The sequence below is a fragment of the Hemicordylus capensis genome, chromosome 16, assembly GCF_027244095.1.
Source record: "Hemicordylus capensis ecotype Gifberg chromosome 16, rHemCap1.1.pri, whole genome shotgun sequence".
Taxonomy (NCBI): domain Eukaryota; kingdom Metazoa; phylum Chordata; class Lepidosauria; order Squamata; family Cordylidae; genus Hemicordylus; species Hemicordylus capensis.
Genome location: NC_069672.1, coordinates 6,736,311 through 6,750,028, shown reverse-complemented (window position 1 = coordinate 6,750,028; position 13,718 = coordinate 6,736,311). Strand labels below are relative to the sequence as shown.

The 13,718-nt window shown below is 47.3% G+C and overlaps 1 protein-coding gene across 2 annotated transcripts; it reads right to left on the bottom strand.

The window, feature by feature from the left end:
- Window positions 1-2,391: 2,391 nt before the first annotated feature.
- Window positions 2,392-9,532, bottom strand: LOC128338469 (zinc finger protein 845-like). 2 transcript variants are annotated; one of them, XM_053280968.1, is made up of 2 exons: window positions 9,213-9,532; window positions 2,392-4,743 (listed from the first exon to the last, which is right to left on the bottom strand). In XM_053280968.1, the coding sequence occupies exon 2, from the start codon at window positions 4,505-4,507 to the stop codon at window positions 2,624-2,626; it is 1,884 nt and encodes a 627-aa protein (XP_053136943.1). In that variant the 5' UTR covers window positions 4,508-4,743; window positions 9,213-9,532; the 3' UTR covers window positions 2,392-2,623. The 2 variants fall into 2 exon arrangements, with proteins under 2 accessions (XP_053136943.1, XP_053136944.1); XM_053280969.1 differs by having other exon boundaries at window positions 2,392-4,740.
- Between the last annotated feature and the right edge of the window lie 4,186 nt (window positions 9,533-13,718).

Genomic DNA, 13,718 nt, shown 5'->3' with positions numbered 1-13,718 from the left:
GGGAGGGAGGGGCGGGGGAAGGAGGGGAGTCGCTGGGGAGCCTTCGCGGCTGTTCTCTCAGGCCCGCCTCCGTGGCGACTAATGCCGCCCCCAACTCCGCGCACAGCCTGCAGCAGCAGCAGCACCGCCGCCGCTTCCTTTTGTGAAGAGGCTTGCTCTTAACGAAACAGCACTTAGCTATGTTCTCCGCGGCTGGCCTGGAGCCGCTGCTGCTGCCTCTGCCTCCCTGCGGCCGCTGGAGCCGCCGCCGCCCTCTGCCTCCCCGTCCTGGTATCCTTCTCCTCCGGCCAAGGCGGCGGCTCTGCCGCCGCCTCGGCCAATCTCCCCCGCCGCCTTTTCCACGGACGGACACCAAGCCTTTTATTAGAGAGGATGGCCTCAAAACAGTGGTGCACCAGCTGGTTACCTGCAGGTTGGACTACTGCAATGCGGTCAATGTTGGACTGCCTTTGTCCGTAGTTCGGAAACTTCAGCTGTCGAAATGCGGCTGCCAGAGTGGTTTCTGGAGTATCCCTATTCTCCAACAGTTGCACTGGCTGCCAATACGTTCCTGGACAGAGTACCAAGTGCTGGTTATGAGCTTTTAAGACCTCACTGGCTTAGGTCGGGGTTACCTGAGAGAGCGCCTTTCTCTACAAGATGCCCGTCACTCATTGAGATCAGCAGGAGGGGCCAGTCTTTGGGTGCCTCTGGTGGCAAGCTGGGACCGGGCCTTCTCTCTTGTCACCCCTGGGTTGTGGGAAACGCTCCCCATGGATAGGAGAGGATTCTCTTCCATGGAGGCCTTCAGGAGAACCTTAAAGACTCTCTTTGTTGCTTGGCTCTTAATACTATTTCATCTTAATTGCCATTTTTATCCACTTTTAATTGGCTTCTGATTTTTTATTATTAGGTATTTTTGATTTTTGTTAAACTGCCCAGAGCCACCTTGGGAGGGGCGGTATACAAATCAAATCAATAAATACATTGCAATGTGGAGTTTCCCCCTTTTAACCACAGTGTTTGAACTGAAAACAGGATAGAGCCCACGACTGGATCACCCAGTTATGCCGGTGGGACTTACTTTGGACACAGCCCCCTCGCCCCGCCTGAGGTGGAGAGTGGTGAGCGAGTTCTTTTAATCTCTGCCACGCTATCCGACACAGATGGGGTAAGTGCTGCTTAGAAGAGCAGCGTGCAGTTTACATGTTCCAACCACTTCCTGGTATAACAAATTGAATCCAAGCAAGACAGAGGTGCACATTGTAGGGCTCTGAATTTGAGGGATGAGTTAGACTTTCCTGCACTGGATGGGGTTACACTCCCCCAGAAGGAGCAAGTACACAGCTTGGGAGTACTGCTGCACCAAGCGGCACCCTGGTAACTCAGGTGGAGGCCATGGCCAGGAGTGCTTTCTACTGTACCAGCTTCAGCTGATTCAACAGCTGCATCAATTCCTTGAAGAGCATGACCTCAAAACAGTGGTGCATCACCGGGTAACCTCCAGGCTTGACTACTGCAATGTGCTCTACATGGGGCTGCCTTTGTACGTAGTTTGGAAGCGTCAGTTAGTTCAACATGCGGCAGCCAGATTGGTCTCTGGGGCAACCCGGAGAGACCAATCAATCAGTCATTATGGTCAATGACCAGCACAGGATATAAAACAATAATATAATAAAATAGATTATGAAAAAGAATGTTACATGTATTAATGAGATTGAGATTGGTATTACAATGAAAATTAAGGAAAGGAGGAACAAAAAAAATACAAAATATTTAATTTGGTGCGGGCTTTGCCTGTTCTGCTATCCAGTACATCTTAGAGGAAATCAACAGAAATAGACATGGGCTAGTCTCACAATTCGCAAAAATTGGGCTGGAGAGCCTAGCTCAATTTTTGCTAATCGTGAGAACCACCAGGCCTGGCTGCGAGCCCAGTGGTTCTTGAGCGGCTAACCCGCTCAAGTAGCCTGCCCTTTAGCCTGGGTTTGCGGAGCGAGCACTCCACAAACCCGGGCTATTGGAACGTGAGTAGCCACGCTGCGGCTCCATGGCTACTCATGAGGAGACCCCCAGAGGGGAGGCAAAAAGCCACCTCCCAGCTCTGGGGGTCTCGCCAGCATGTCCTGCACGCTCGCACAGGGCATGCTGGAGCTTGCAGGGGCCAATCGGCCGGAGCCCCTCCGGCTCTGTCATGGAGCCAGCAATCATGTGTGGTGGCCGATCCGGCCGCCCAGGGCTCCCTCCCCATTCGTGAGCAGGGAGAGCGGGCTTAGCCTGCTCTTCCCGCTCACCGCCACAAACCAGGTCTCACTGATTGTGAGACTTGGCCTACAGAATGCTATAAATCACAACCACAAAGACAAAATTCTGTAATACACAACCCCACCCCCCCAGGAAAATATTCATTCCTTCACAGAACAAATTATAAACATGTATTCATGAATTAGCTACAAACATAATCAGAGTTCCCTCAAGAAGCAAAAAGGGTAAAAGCAAGTCATAAAACTCACAAGAGTGTATATTTCACAAGGGAGATCAACAGGCTTGTATGCAGTTTCAAGTGTATTATTTCTACCCTGCGTGACTGTGCATGTGCAGTGAGGTAATCCTTCCTACTGAACCTCTTTCCACACACCAAGCATTAATGTGGTTTCTTCCCAGTGTGTGTTCTCTGGTGTTTAGTAAGACCTCCACTCGTGCTGAAGCTCTTTCCACACTCCAAGCAGTTATATGGTTTCTCCCCAGTGTGGGTTCTATGGTGTTTAGTAAGATCTCCACTATGGCTGAAGGTCTTTCCACACTCCAAGCATTTATGTGGTTTCTCCCCAGTGTGTATTCTATGGTGCAGAATCAGATGTCCTCTCTGGCTGAAATTCTTTCCACATTCCAAGCATTTATGCAGCTTCTCCCCAGTGTGGGTTCTAAAGTGTAAAGTAAGATTTCCACTCTGGCTGAAGCTCTTTCCACACTCCAAGCATGTATGTGGTTTCTCCCCAGTGTGGGTTCTGTGATGTATAGTAAGTTGGTTGCTTGTTCTAAAACACTTTCCACACTCTAAGCATTTATGCTGTTTCTCCCCAGTGTGCGTTCTCTGGTGTATAGCAATAGCGCCACTCGTGCTGAAGCTCTTTCCACACTCCAAGCATTTATGTGGTTTCTCCCCTGTGTGGGTTCTACAGTGTAAAATAAGAGCTCCACTCTGGCTGAAGTACTTTCCACACTCCAAACACTGATGTGGTTTCTCCCCAGTGTGGCTTCTATGATGTATAGTAAGATGGTTATTTGTTCTAAAGCACTTTCCACACTCCAAGCATGTATGTGGTTTCACCCCAGTGTGGGTTCTGTTATGAACAGTAAGTTCTCCACGCTGGCTAAAGCACTTTTGACACTCCAAACATTCATAGGGTTTCTCCCCAGTATGAGTTCTATGGTGTACAGTAAGAGCTACACTTGTTCTGAATCTCTTCCCACACTCCGCACATTGATGTGGTTTCTCCCCAGTGTGGGTTCTATAGTGTAAAGTAAGGACTCCCCTCAGGGAGAAGGTCTTTCCACACTCCAAGCATTTATGTGGTTTTTCCCCAGTGTGGGTTCTATGATGTACAGTAAGATGGTTACTTGTTCTAAAGCACTTTCCACATTCCAAGCATTTATGTGGTTTCTCCCCACTGTGGATCCTGTGGTGTACAGTAAGAGCTCCACTCATGCTGAAGCTCTTTCCACACTCCAAGCATTTATGTGGTTTCTCCCCAGTGTGTGTTCTAAGATGTAAAGTAAGATATCCTCTCTGGCTGAAGTTTTTTCCACACTCTAAGCATTTATGTGGTTTCACTCCAGTGTGGGTTCTCTGGTGTATAGTAAGATGTCCATTCAACCTGAAACTCTTTCCACACTCCAAACATTTATGTGGTTTCTCCCCACTGTGGGTTCTAAGGTGTAAATTAAGAGTTCCACTCTGGCTGAAGCTCTTTCCACACTCCATGCATTTATGTGGTTTCTCCCCAGTGTGTGTTCTAAGGTGTAAATTAAGAGTTCCACTCTGGCTGAAGCTCTTTCCACACTCCATGCATTTATGCACTTTCTCCCCAGTGTGGGTTCGATGATGTACAGTAAGGCCTCCACTCGTGCTGAAGCTCTTTCCACACTCCGTACAGACATATATTTTTTCCCCAGTGTGGGTTCTATGATGTATAGTAAGTTTTCCACTCTGATTGAAGGTCTTCCCACACTCCAAGCATTTATGTGGTTTCTCCCCAGTGTGGGTTCTATGGTGTACAGTAAGGTCTCCGCTCGTGCTGAAGCTTTTCCTGCACTCCCAGCATTTATGTATTTTCTCCCCAGTGTGGATTCTAATATAATGTATAGTAAGGTGCCCACTCCTGCTGAAGCGTTTTCCACAGTCTAAGCATTTATATGGTTTCTCCCCAGTGTGGATTCTATGGTGTGATGTAAGTTGTCCACGCGTGCTGAAACTCTTTCCACAGTCTAAGGCTAAGCATTTACATAGTTTCCTCTCTGCGTGCATTTCACATTGAGGTTGAACACTTGGCTCAGGACTCAAACCTTTTCTATGGGGAGGGCACCGGATTTTCTCTTTCTTATTGCATTATATTTTGGATTTCATGCAGAGAAACAAGAGATCCATTCTTGTTCTTCTCTTTTGCTCCAGTTTGTAGTCTCTGGGCTTCCTTTTCCATCTGGCTCCTCCCAACAAACCTCCACTGTGGTTTCCCTCATTCCTCCTCTCCCATCTGTCACCTGCTGCAGTGAAGAGAGAAAAATGGTCAGAATTTGTTCTAGTAAGAATGCCATCTGCTTACTTTCACTTTCTCTACAACTGGAGTAAATTAGGTTCAAATCGAGGTTCACATGTTAGATCTCTTGCGCCTCAAATGTCCATTTCAAATGACAGCATTGAGGTGGCCCTGTGTGTCGCTCACTACAACTACAACTCAGATTGGTTAGACAGTCTTCAACAAAGTGTGCTTGCACCTCAAAAGTTCACATGTCCACCATCTTGGATCGGAGTGGATGATATCATCACAAATGGCACCACTGGGGCATCCCTATGTGTCCCTACAGCTGTAGGAAATTTGGATCAAATCAGTAAGGCAGTTCAAAAGTTAGCCCACTTGCACCTCAAAAGTTTATGCATCGGCCATCTTGAATTGGGGTGGGTGACATCATCACACACTAAATTGAATCAAACAAACAAACAAACAAATAAAACTATGCAACTGAGCTGTCCCTTTGTGTCACTCACTACAACTGTACATAATTTGGATCAAATCAGTTAGACAGTCCACAAGTTAGCGCACTTGCGCCTCAAATGTTTACGTGTCCCTCATCTTCAATTGGAGTGGATAACGTAATCACAAATACACCGTTGAGGCGTCTATATGTGTCCCTACAACTGTATCAGATTTGATTCAGTGTGATGTAGTGGTTAGAGTGCTGGACTAGGACTGGGGAGACCCGAGTTCAAATCCCTATTCAGCCATGAAAACTAGCTGGGTGACTCTGGGCCAGTCACTTCTCTCTCAGCCTAACCTACTTCACAGGGTTGTTGTGAAAAGAGAAAGTCAAGTATGTAGTACACCGCTCTGGGCTCCTTGGAGGAAGTGCGGGATATAAATGTAAATAAATAAATAATATTGGTCCAGGCATTGTGCAGTTGATGGGGGGCGGGGGAGGACCATAGACATGGACACACAGAACGCCAGGTGTTCACATAAGCCTCCTGGAAAGTAGGCTAAAAAAGGAGCCTCCAGGATATCTCATAAGAAGAAATGATGGAAATGCAAACAAGAGAATGGCAGGTTTTTCCATATGTAATACATAATATGTGACTATGGTAAAAGCTATTGGACTGAAATTAAGGAAAGAATGGAAAAGAGCTTGCAAATTGTACTTTGCCTAGAGACGCATGTTTTGGGTGGCATAGAAATATTTTAATTAAATAAATGAATGAATGAATGAATTAAATTGAACTTGCTCAAGACCCTCTTTCATTTTGTAAAATGTGGAAAATTTATCCAAGAGGCATATTTAATTAGTGTTCTAGATGCTTCCTCCTGCAAGGAGGTGCTATGCAAAATGCTGGAAGTTAAGCAGCAGCACAGAAGACTCGTAGGGAATGTGGCCAGCAAGAAGGGATGCCAAGTGGCAGCCTAAAAATGGAGCCTCAGATCCATGATCAGCCTCCAGTTCCATGTTCTCCCGGCAGAAGAATGAGAAAGCCCAGCTGCTCTGTGTGTGTGTGTGTGTGTGTGTGTGTGTGTGTGTGTGTGTGTGTGACAGGCAGGGTGGCAGCTTGGTCCAGGACCAGATTAGCCTCGGACAGGTAGACGAGGACATCCTTTTGCCTTTCTTTCTGCACACCCCTCCTCAAATGTTTGTTTTATTTTATTTTATTTTATTTGTTTTTACATTTATATCCCGCTCTTCCTCCAAGGAGCCCAGAGCGGTGTACTACATACTTAAGTTTCTCTTTCACAACAACCCTGCGAAGTAGGTTAGGCTGAGAGAGAAGTGACTGGCCCAGAGTCACCCAGCTAGTTTCATGGCTGAACGGGGATTTGAACTTGGGTCTCCCCGGTCCTAGTCGAGCACTCTAACCACTATACCACATTGGCTCTCTTATCCCATATTGACAAATATGGGATTGAAGCTGAAAAGTAAGTCAAAACACACACTTTGTAAACACCCATCTCCTTTCCTCCAGCGAAAGGGGGAGGTTTCTCAGTGGACTTAACAAGGGGGCGAGGAGGGAAAGTACTGGGGTAGGGGTGCTTGATAGTACTGTGCATGATTTCCAATTATGCCTAATTAGACAGAGAATTAGCTATACAATGTCGTTTTTGAGATATGGCAACCAGAACTCTACACAGAGCTCCAAATGTGACCACACCATGTATTTGTATGAGGATGTTACTCGTTCATTTATTCAATTTGTATACCGCCACTCCCAAAGTAGCGCTGCTCCCAAAGTATTTTTTTTTAAAAAAATCATAACAATTAAAATTTAAATGCATTTAAAATCAGAATCAGAATTTTAAAATGGAAACATTTGAACCAGATCAAAACTGTGGGTGGGGAAGGATAGGGCGGGCGAGCGGGCTACTACCTTGCTGCTCTTAGCGCGGTGTAGTGGTTAGAGTGCTCGACTAGGACCGGGGAGACCCGAGTTCAAATCCCCTTTCAGCCATGATACTTGCTGGGTGACTCTGGGCCAACCACCTCTCTCTCAGCCTAGCCTACTTCACAGGGTTGTTGTGAAAGAGAAACTCAAGTATGCAGTACTCTGGGCTCCTTGGAGGAAGAGCGGGATATAAATGTAAAAATAAAATAATAATAATAATAATACACACACCCCAGCCCACACAGACATCCCTGAGTCTCAGCGGCTGCCTGCTCCAGCGACAATGGTCGGGGCTCTGGGGACAGTCTCCACTTTCAGCCGCTTCATTTTGCAGGCAGCAGGATTTTAATGAAAAGGGGGGACTTGCCTTTTGTCTCCCACCACTCCCCGCAGGCAGCAGCCGCTGTGCAGCCGCCTTCACTGACTGCCCCCCCCGCCACAGTGGCATTTAGAAGTAAGGGGGTAGAGGTGAGCTTCATCCTCACCTCTACCCTCCTCCCTGTTGTGGTGGGGAGGATCTCTCTCTGCCACCGCCAACAACAGTGTTAAGCATTTTTTAAAAAACAAGAAACAACTTTTCCCCTCCCCAAAATCTGCCACTCTCCCAGAATTCGCTGGCGTAAGCAATTGCCTCTGCGGCACTCCACCTATGCTTATATGACAGCTTCACATGTCCATAGGCAATCCAGGCCTTCCTGTCTCTCCAAATAGAATAAATACTGTCCTAGTTATGCTAGCAGTTCATAAGGCTAAACCATAGTTCATAGGGCCAAAATACAGCCAGGACTATCCATAGTTCTAGCATTTCATAGAGCAAGATGCTCATGCCTGTTTTTGGATCGGGGCCTTTATATTCTGCTTTCCCCACCATGCATACCTTTATTCCAAGTGTTTGAACTGGCATTGCTATTATAAATGTGAATCGTGTTGATGTGTTTAGAAAACCAAAGACACTCCATGTTTGCCCAGAATACTGCATTCTAACTTAAAGTAACCTGGCCCAGCTCAGGGACATCACTGTCTCTCATGACCGGCGTCATTGTCTCTCTTCCGCTAAAATGTATATGAAATTTGCTAAGACAGCTAAGCTTCCCAGGCCAGAAAACAGGATATAACCAAATGAGTAATCACCAGATGGACAATGAATCATTCGCATGCATACTAGATACTTAGACCACCACTTTATTGCCACGTATACTGTGTCTAGGGTGTCAGCATCATTAGATGGTCTGTATAAATGTAAGATGTACCTGTAACCAAACTGCAACCGGTTGGAGAGCGTGAGCCTATTGATTACCTATTGTTGACTGCAGTAGCAATAAACCTCAGTTAATAATTCCCAATCCTTGTGTCTGACTGATTGGCTAAGCAGACCCAGGAATGAGCCCCATTCACATCAACGTCTGCATCAGACACCCTGGCCTGTTATTACCACCTTACAACACCACAGTCTCATGAGAAGAGTAAGACAGAGTAAAAGCTAGGTCTCAGTTGCTTCAGTTTGTATCTCCGTCATCTCTCCCAACTGGGGCTGCTGCAGAGGCTGTCTTGGTTGGAAGAGGGGAGACGAGATCATGCAAACCGAGGGCTGAAAAAAGATGCGTGTCTGATGTTTGGGCAGGGCAGGGGCGCAATTCCAGTGCTTGCCCTAGGCGCCGTTTCCCCTAGTTATGCCTCTGCCCGGAACTCGCGGAGATAAACGCCCAGCACAAGGCACACAAGACAGAAACGCCCCCCCCCCCCCCCCGTATTTGCAGGGAGGCTGCCCTTTCTCGACCTCTGCACCGGCTGGTGGAGGAGGGCAATCGGGGGTAGGATGCTCTGTTGCCAGATTTGGCTTTTTTTTAAAAAAGCCAAATTTTGGGTTACGGCCCATTTGACTCACGAGTATACCCCTTAGGTTCTGGCCACACTGGGAAGAGCTCCTGCAGACCCTCCTCCGGGCATCTCCCTCTCCCCCCTGCACAGGTTGAGGCGGCTGGCCAAGCTCCTCCTGGCAGACAGGCCGGGACCCCTTTCCCTGCAGAAGAGGCTGCAGGGGGACCATCACCATCACCCGCTCCCACTGCCGCCGCCACCTTTCCCTTACCGCCCTCTGGATCCAAAGCCTCTTCTGGGCTGGGCGCATCTCTAGTGTGTGTGGGGGGGCGGGGGACACACGCCGTCTTCCAGGCAGCACCAGCACCCTCCTCTTGCACCGTCCCTCCTCCGACACCAAGAGGCTAAGCAGACTCGGGCTCCTTATTCCCAGCAGGCAGATGCAGCTCGAGCAGGGAACCACTGCAAGCTCTCTCTCTCTCTCTCTCTCTCTCTCTCTGACCCCCTGCATGGGGACCCCCCTATGCCAATCCCTGGGGACTCCAGCATCGGGGACGTCCTGCAGGAGGGGGAGTCCTCCAGTCTCCCACAATGCATTGCACCGGAAGCAGAGGGGCTGGGCTCAGCCCTGCAGCAGCTCCCCGCTTGCTGGCCGCTCTGTCAGCGGCACTCTCTGGTCTTCGGGGAGCCGGGCTGCTGCAGCCCACGCCAAGAGGGTTGGCGCCTCCTTGCAGCCTGGTCTCCTTTCTGCGGGCTCCTGGATCGTGCAGGGGGAGGTTTTTTTTGGGGGGGGGGGGAGCGACGCAAGCTGGCAACCTCGGAGCCTGGCCAGCTGCAGAACCAGGGGGCAGAGGGAGGGGGGTGTCAATGGTGCCTGCTACAAAATGCAAATGTATGGAGCAGACACGCGGGCAGCCCCTCTTCTGCCCCCCCCAGGAAGTCTCTGGGTCCTCCTCCGCTCTGCTTCTCGGCAGGGGGAGCAGCGGAGGGAAAGGGGCCGGCTGGCGTCCTCTGCTCACCCCAGGGTGGCCAGAACCTAAGGGGTATACTCATGGGTCAAATGGACCATAAGCCAGAATTCGGCTTTTAAAAAGCCAAATCTGGCCACCTAGCGGGAGACTCAGCGGCTGCTAGGAAGAAGAAGAAGTCGCCACTCGGAGGGGACGCCCAGGTTGAGCCTTGCTGCTGCCTCCCCCCCCCATGGGGGAGAGGAGGGAGCTCAGAGGGCCCAACTCTTGCGCAGAACTCACACAGATGCTCCACTCATGGGGGCAGCAGCAGGGGATGATGGCACTTGTAGTCCTGCAACATCTGGGGTCCCACTTCTGAGAAGCCCTGCTGGAAGTTAGTGACTCAAGAACTGCTGTTTCCCCCAAAGAGCTGCTTCCAATCTGCTTTGCTGGGGGAGCTTCCAAAAGGGGTCCATTCTTGCCCTGTTGCCCATCCACATGTCAGCCTCTGTTCTGCTCCCCCTGAGTTGTCTTTTCCTTTCAGAAAGAGAAAAGAGCCTTCTGCCTTTCCTCATCTGGAAGGTCCCCCAATTTCTCCGTCGCTTGAATTGCTTTTTAATTCCCGTCTTTCTTGCTCTATCATTATTATTTTATTTTTATTATTATTATTCCCTACGGTCTCCAGTTGTTGGTGGGTTTTTTTGGTGATGGGACCATCAGAAGAGGGAAGAGGTGTACAGAGATGGAGTCAGTCATAGGATTCTGCTCCTACAGACCAAAGGGAAGACCACACAAGTTGACAGCCAGGAAGAGAGGGGAGCTGTGCCCTTGTGTTTCCCAATTTTTTTTCAAAATGTTGTTTAATTGTTGTCTGTTAACTTGTTGTTAAAGGTTATCTTAGAGAGTGCCTTCATTTGTATGATCTCCATCACACACATCCATAAAGTAACACAAAGCAATACAAATTAAAACCAGACAATAAAACAATGCAGCACCACAGGACATGATCGCCATTCAAGATCTCAACCAGCAGTTTTTAAGGTTTCCTGAAAATTTTAAGCTTTTTCCAAAAGATAACAGGGAGGGGCCTATATAGATCTCATTTTTAAAAAGAATTCCAAAACCAGGAGCTGCTACCAAAAAGAGCCTAATAGAATATAATTTAGCCTCCATGTGAGATGAAATTCAGAACAGATCCTGATAGAAGAACCCAAATGTCTGGGAGTTCTTCTTCCTCTCTCTTTCTCTCTTTTTAAATCAAAAGTTTTTATTCTAAGAATGATTCAAGGAAGTTGTCCCAGATTTCTGAGTATTTGTCAAGTTTGTTTACCTTTAATGTGGCCCCATTTTTCACGTGCCGCTAACTCGAGCAGGTCATGCACCCATTCCTCAGTCCTAGGCGGGAGTAGGAGATTTCCACTGTCACAGTATTAATCTCTTGGCTACTAGTCAGCCTCTCCATAGCCATTGTTTAGAACTTGGTTTTAGCCCCCAGTTGGCTGAGATATACACCAGTACTGTGTTCAAATCCTTCAGTGCAAGAGATGAATCCATCACTGGATTAATATGCATAGAAACCTCCTTCCAAAAGCCTTGAACTGTGGGACAGTCCCAGTCTTCTCTCTCAGCCTAACCTACCTCACAGGGTTATTGTGAGGAGAAGTATAACTATGTACTCTGGGCTCCTTGGAGGAATAGCGGAATATAAATGTAAAAATAAATAAATACATAAATAAAACATATGCGTTAAATCAGAGTGAGGGTTATTACATCTCCAGCAGTTACTATTTGAAGCCAGCTTTAATCACTTAAGATTTAGAAGGATCCAATTTTTAAAAATATTTTGTTTACATTTTATATCCCGCTTTTCCTCCAACAGGTCCAGAGTGGTGTGCTACATACTTAAGTTTCTCCTCACTGCATGGTCAATATTTGCACAATATAAGTGGAAAATCAGACATCATCAAGACCTGGCAATGGCTTAAGAATGCCAACTTGAAAAAAGAAACAGAGGGTTTAATACTGGCTGCACAAGAGCAGGCACTAAGAACAAATGCAATAAGAGCAAAAGTCAAAAAGTCAACAACAAACAGCAAGTGCCGCCTTTGTAAAGAAGCAGATGAAACCGTGGACCACCTAATCAGCTGTTGTAAAAAGATCGCACAGACTGACTACAAACAAAGGCATGACAAGGTAGCAGGGATGATACACTGGAACATCTGCAAAAAATACAAGCTACCTGTAGCCAAAGATTGGTGGGACCATAAAATTGAAAAAGTTGTAGAAAATGAAGATGTAAAAATATGGGACTTCCGACTACAGACAGACAAACATCTGCCACACAATACACCAGATATAACTGTAGTTGAGAAGAAAAACAAGTCAAAATAATCGACATAGCAATACCAGGGGATAGCAGAATAGAAGACAAAGAAATAGAAAAAATCACCAAATACAAAGATCTACAAATTGAAACTGAAAGGCTGTGGCAGAAAAATACCAAAATAATCCCAGTAGTTATTGGCGCCTTGGGTGCAGTTCCAAAAGACCTTGAAGAGCACCTCAACACCAGAGGGGCCACAGAAATCACCACCAGCCAATTACAAAAAGCAGCTTTACTGGGAACAGCCTATATTCTGTGACGCTATCTATAACAACAGCAACAACATGGACAATACAATTCAGCCATCCCAGGTCCTTGGGAAGGACTCGATATCTGGATAAAACAAACCAGTCAATAACACCTGTCTGACTGTGTAAATAAATAATAACAAATAATGGAGCAGATTGGGACCAGGGACCAGAGAGCTATCCAGTTCATCCTATATGCGAGCGGAGATTCACCTAGGAAATCCAATAGGGACACTTTGGGCTTCAGCATAGGAAACCCCTAACTTCCAAGCTTCTGTAGGTGATGAAGAATGACTTCCATTTCACTTTGGAAACAGCAGGGTCCATTAGTAAAGACACACACAATGGCTCCTCCTTCCTTCTCCCCACGCCACCCAATCCCACTCCAGAAAACACGGGGGTGTTTTTAAAACACACCTTTGAAAATAAAAGAAAAGTAACTTCAGTCTCCTTTACACTAAAGCTGGAAGGAGAAGAAATAAAGTTTTGGTGGGCAGTTAAATCAACATCCTTCCAAGCTTTTCTAGTCCTTTTTCTAGATGACAGCTGAAAAGCAACCAACACTGGTCTCTTTTCCTATAGGGAATTTTGTGTGTGTGTGTGGTCCCAATGAATTGATCAAGGGGATTCAGAGGGGGGGAAACAGAAGAACTTGTCCTTGTTTCTCAGGGTTATAGCTAGAGAATTTCACACTCTAATACTGGGAACACAGGGTGTAGGTGCTTTGGTTGGTTGTGCTGTCGAGTCGGTGTTGACTCCTGGTGACCACAGAACCATGTGAGTTTCCTTGGTAGAATACAGGAGGAGTTTACCATTGCCATCTCCCATGCAGTATGAGATGATGCCTTTCAGCACCTTCTTATATCGCTTACTCCCCAATATAGGAGTTCCCCACATTCTGTGAAACACACCAGCAAGGATTCGAACTAACAGCCTCTTGCTCTCTAGGCAGGTCACTGCCCTGCTGTGCTATTAGGTGGCTTGACCACCTTGCTTTAAAGTAATGCAGATTCCCCCACCAGAGCCAGAGGGGGGAGTTCACTGGGGTGAATCCTTGACTCTCAGGGGGATTCACAGTAGGCTGCCACCATATCCTTTAGTTTAGTGTAGGACAAACCCCTCTCTTCGTATTGATATTGGTAAATCCGAGTATCACCTGCTGCGCGGAATGCCCAATTAACCCACACCAAGAGGAG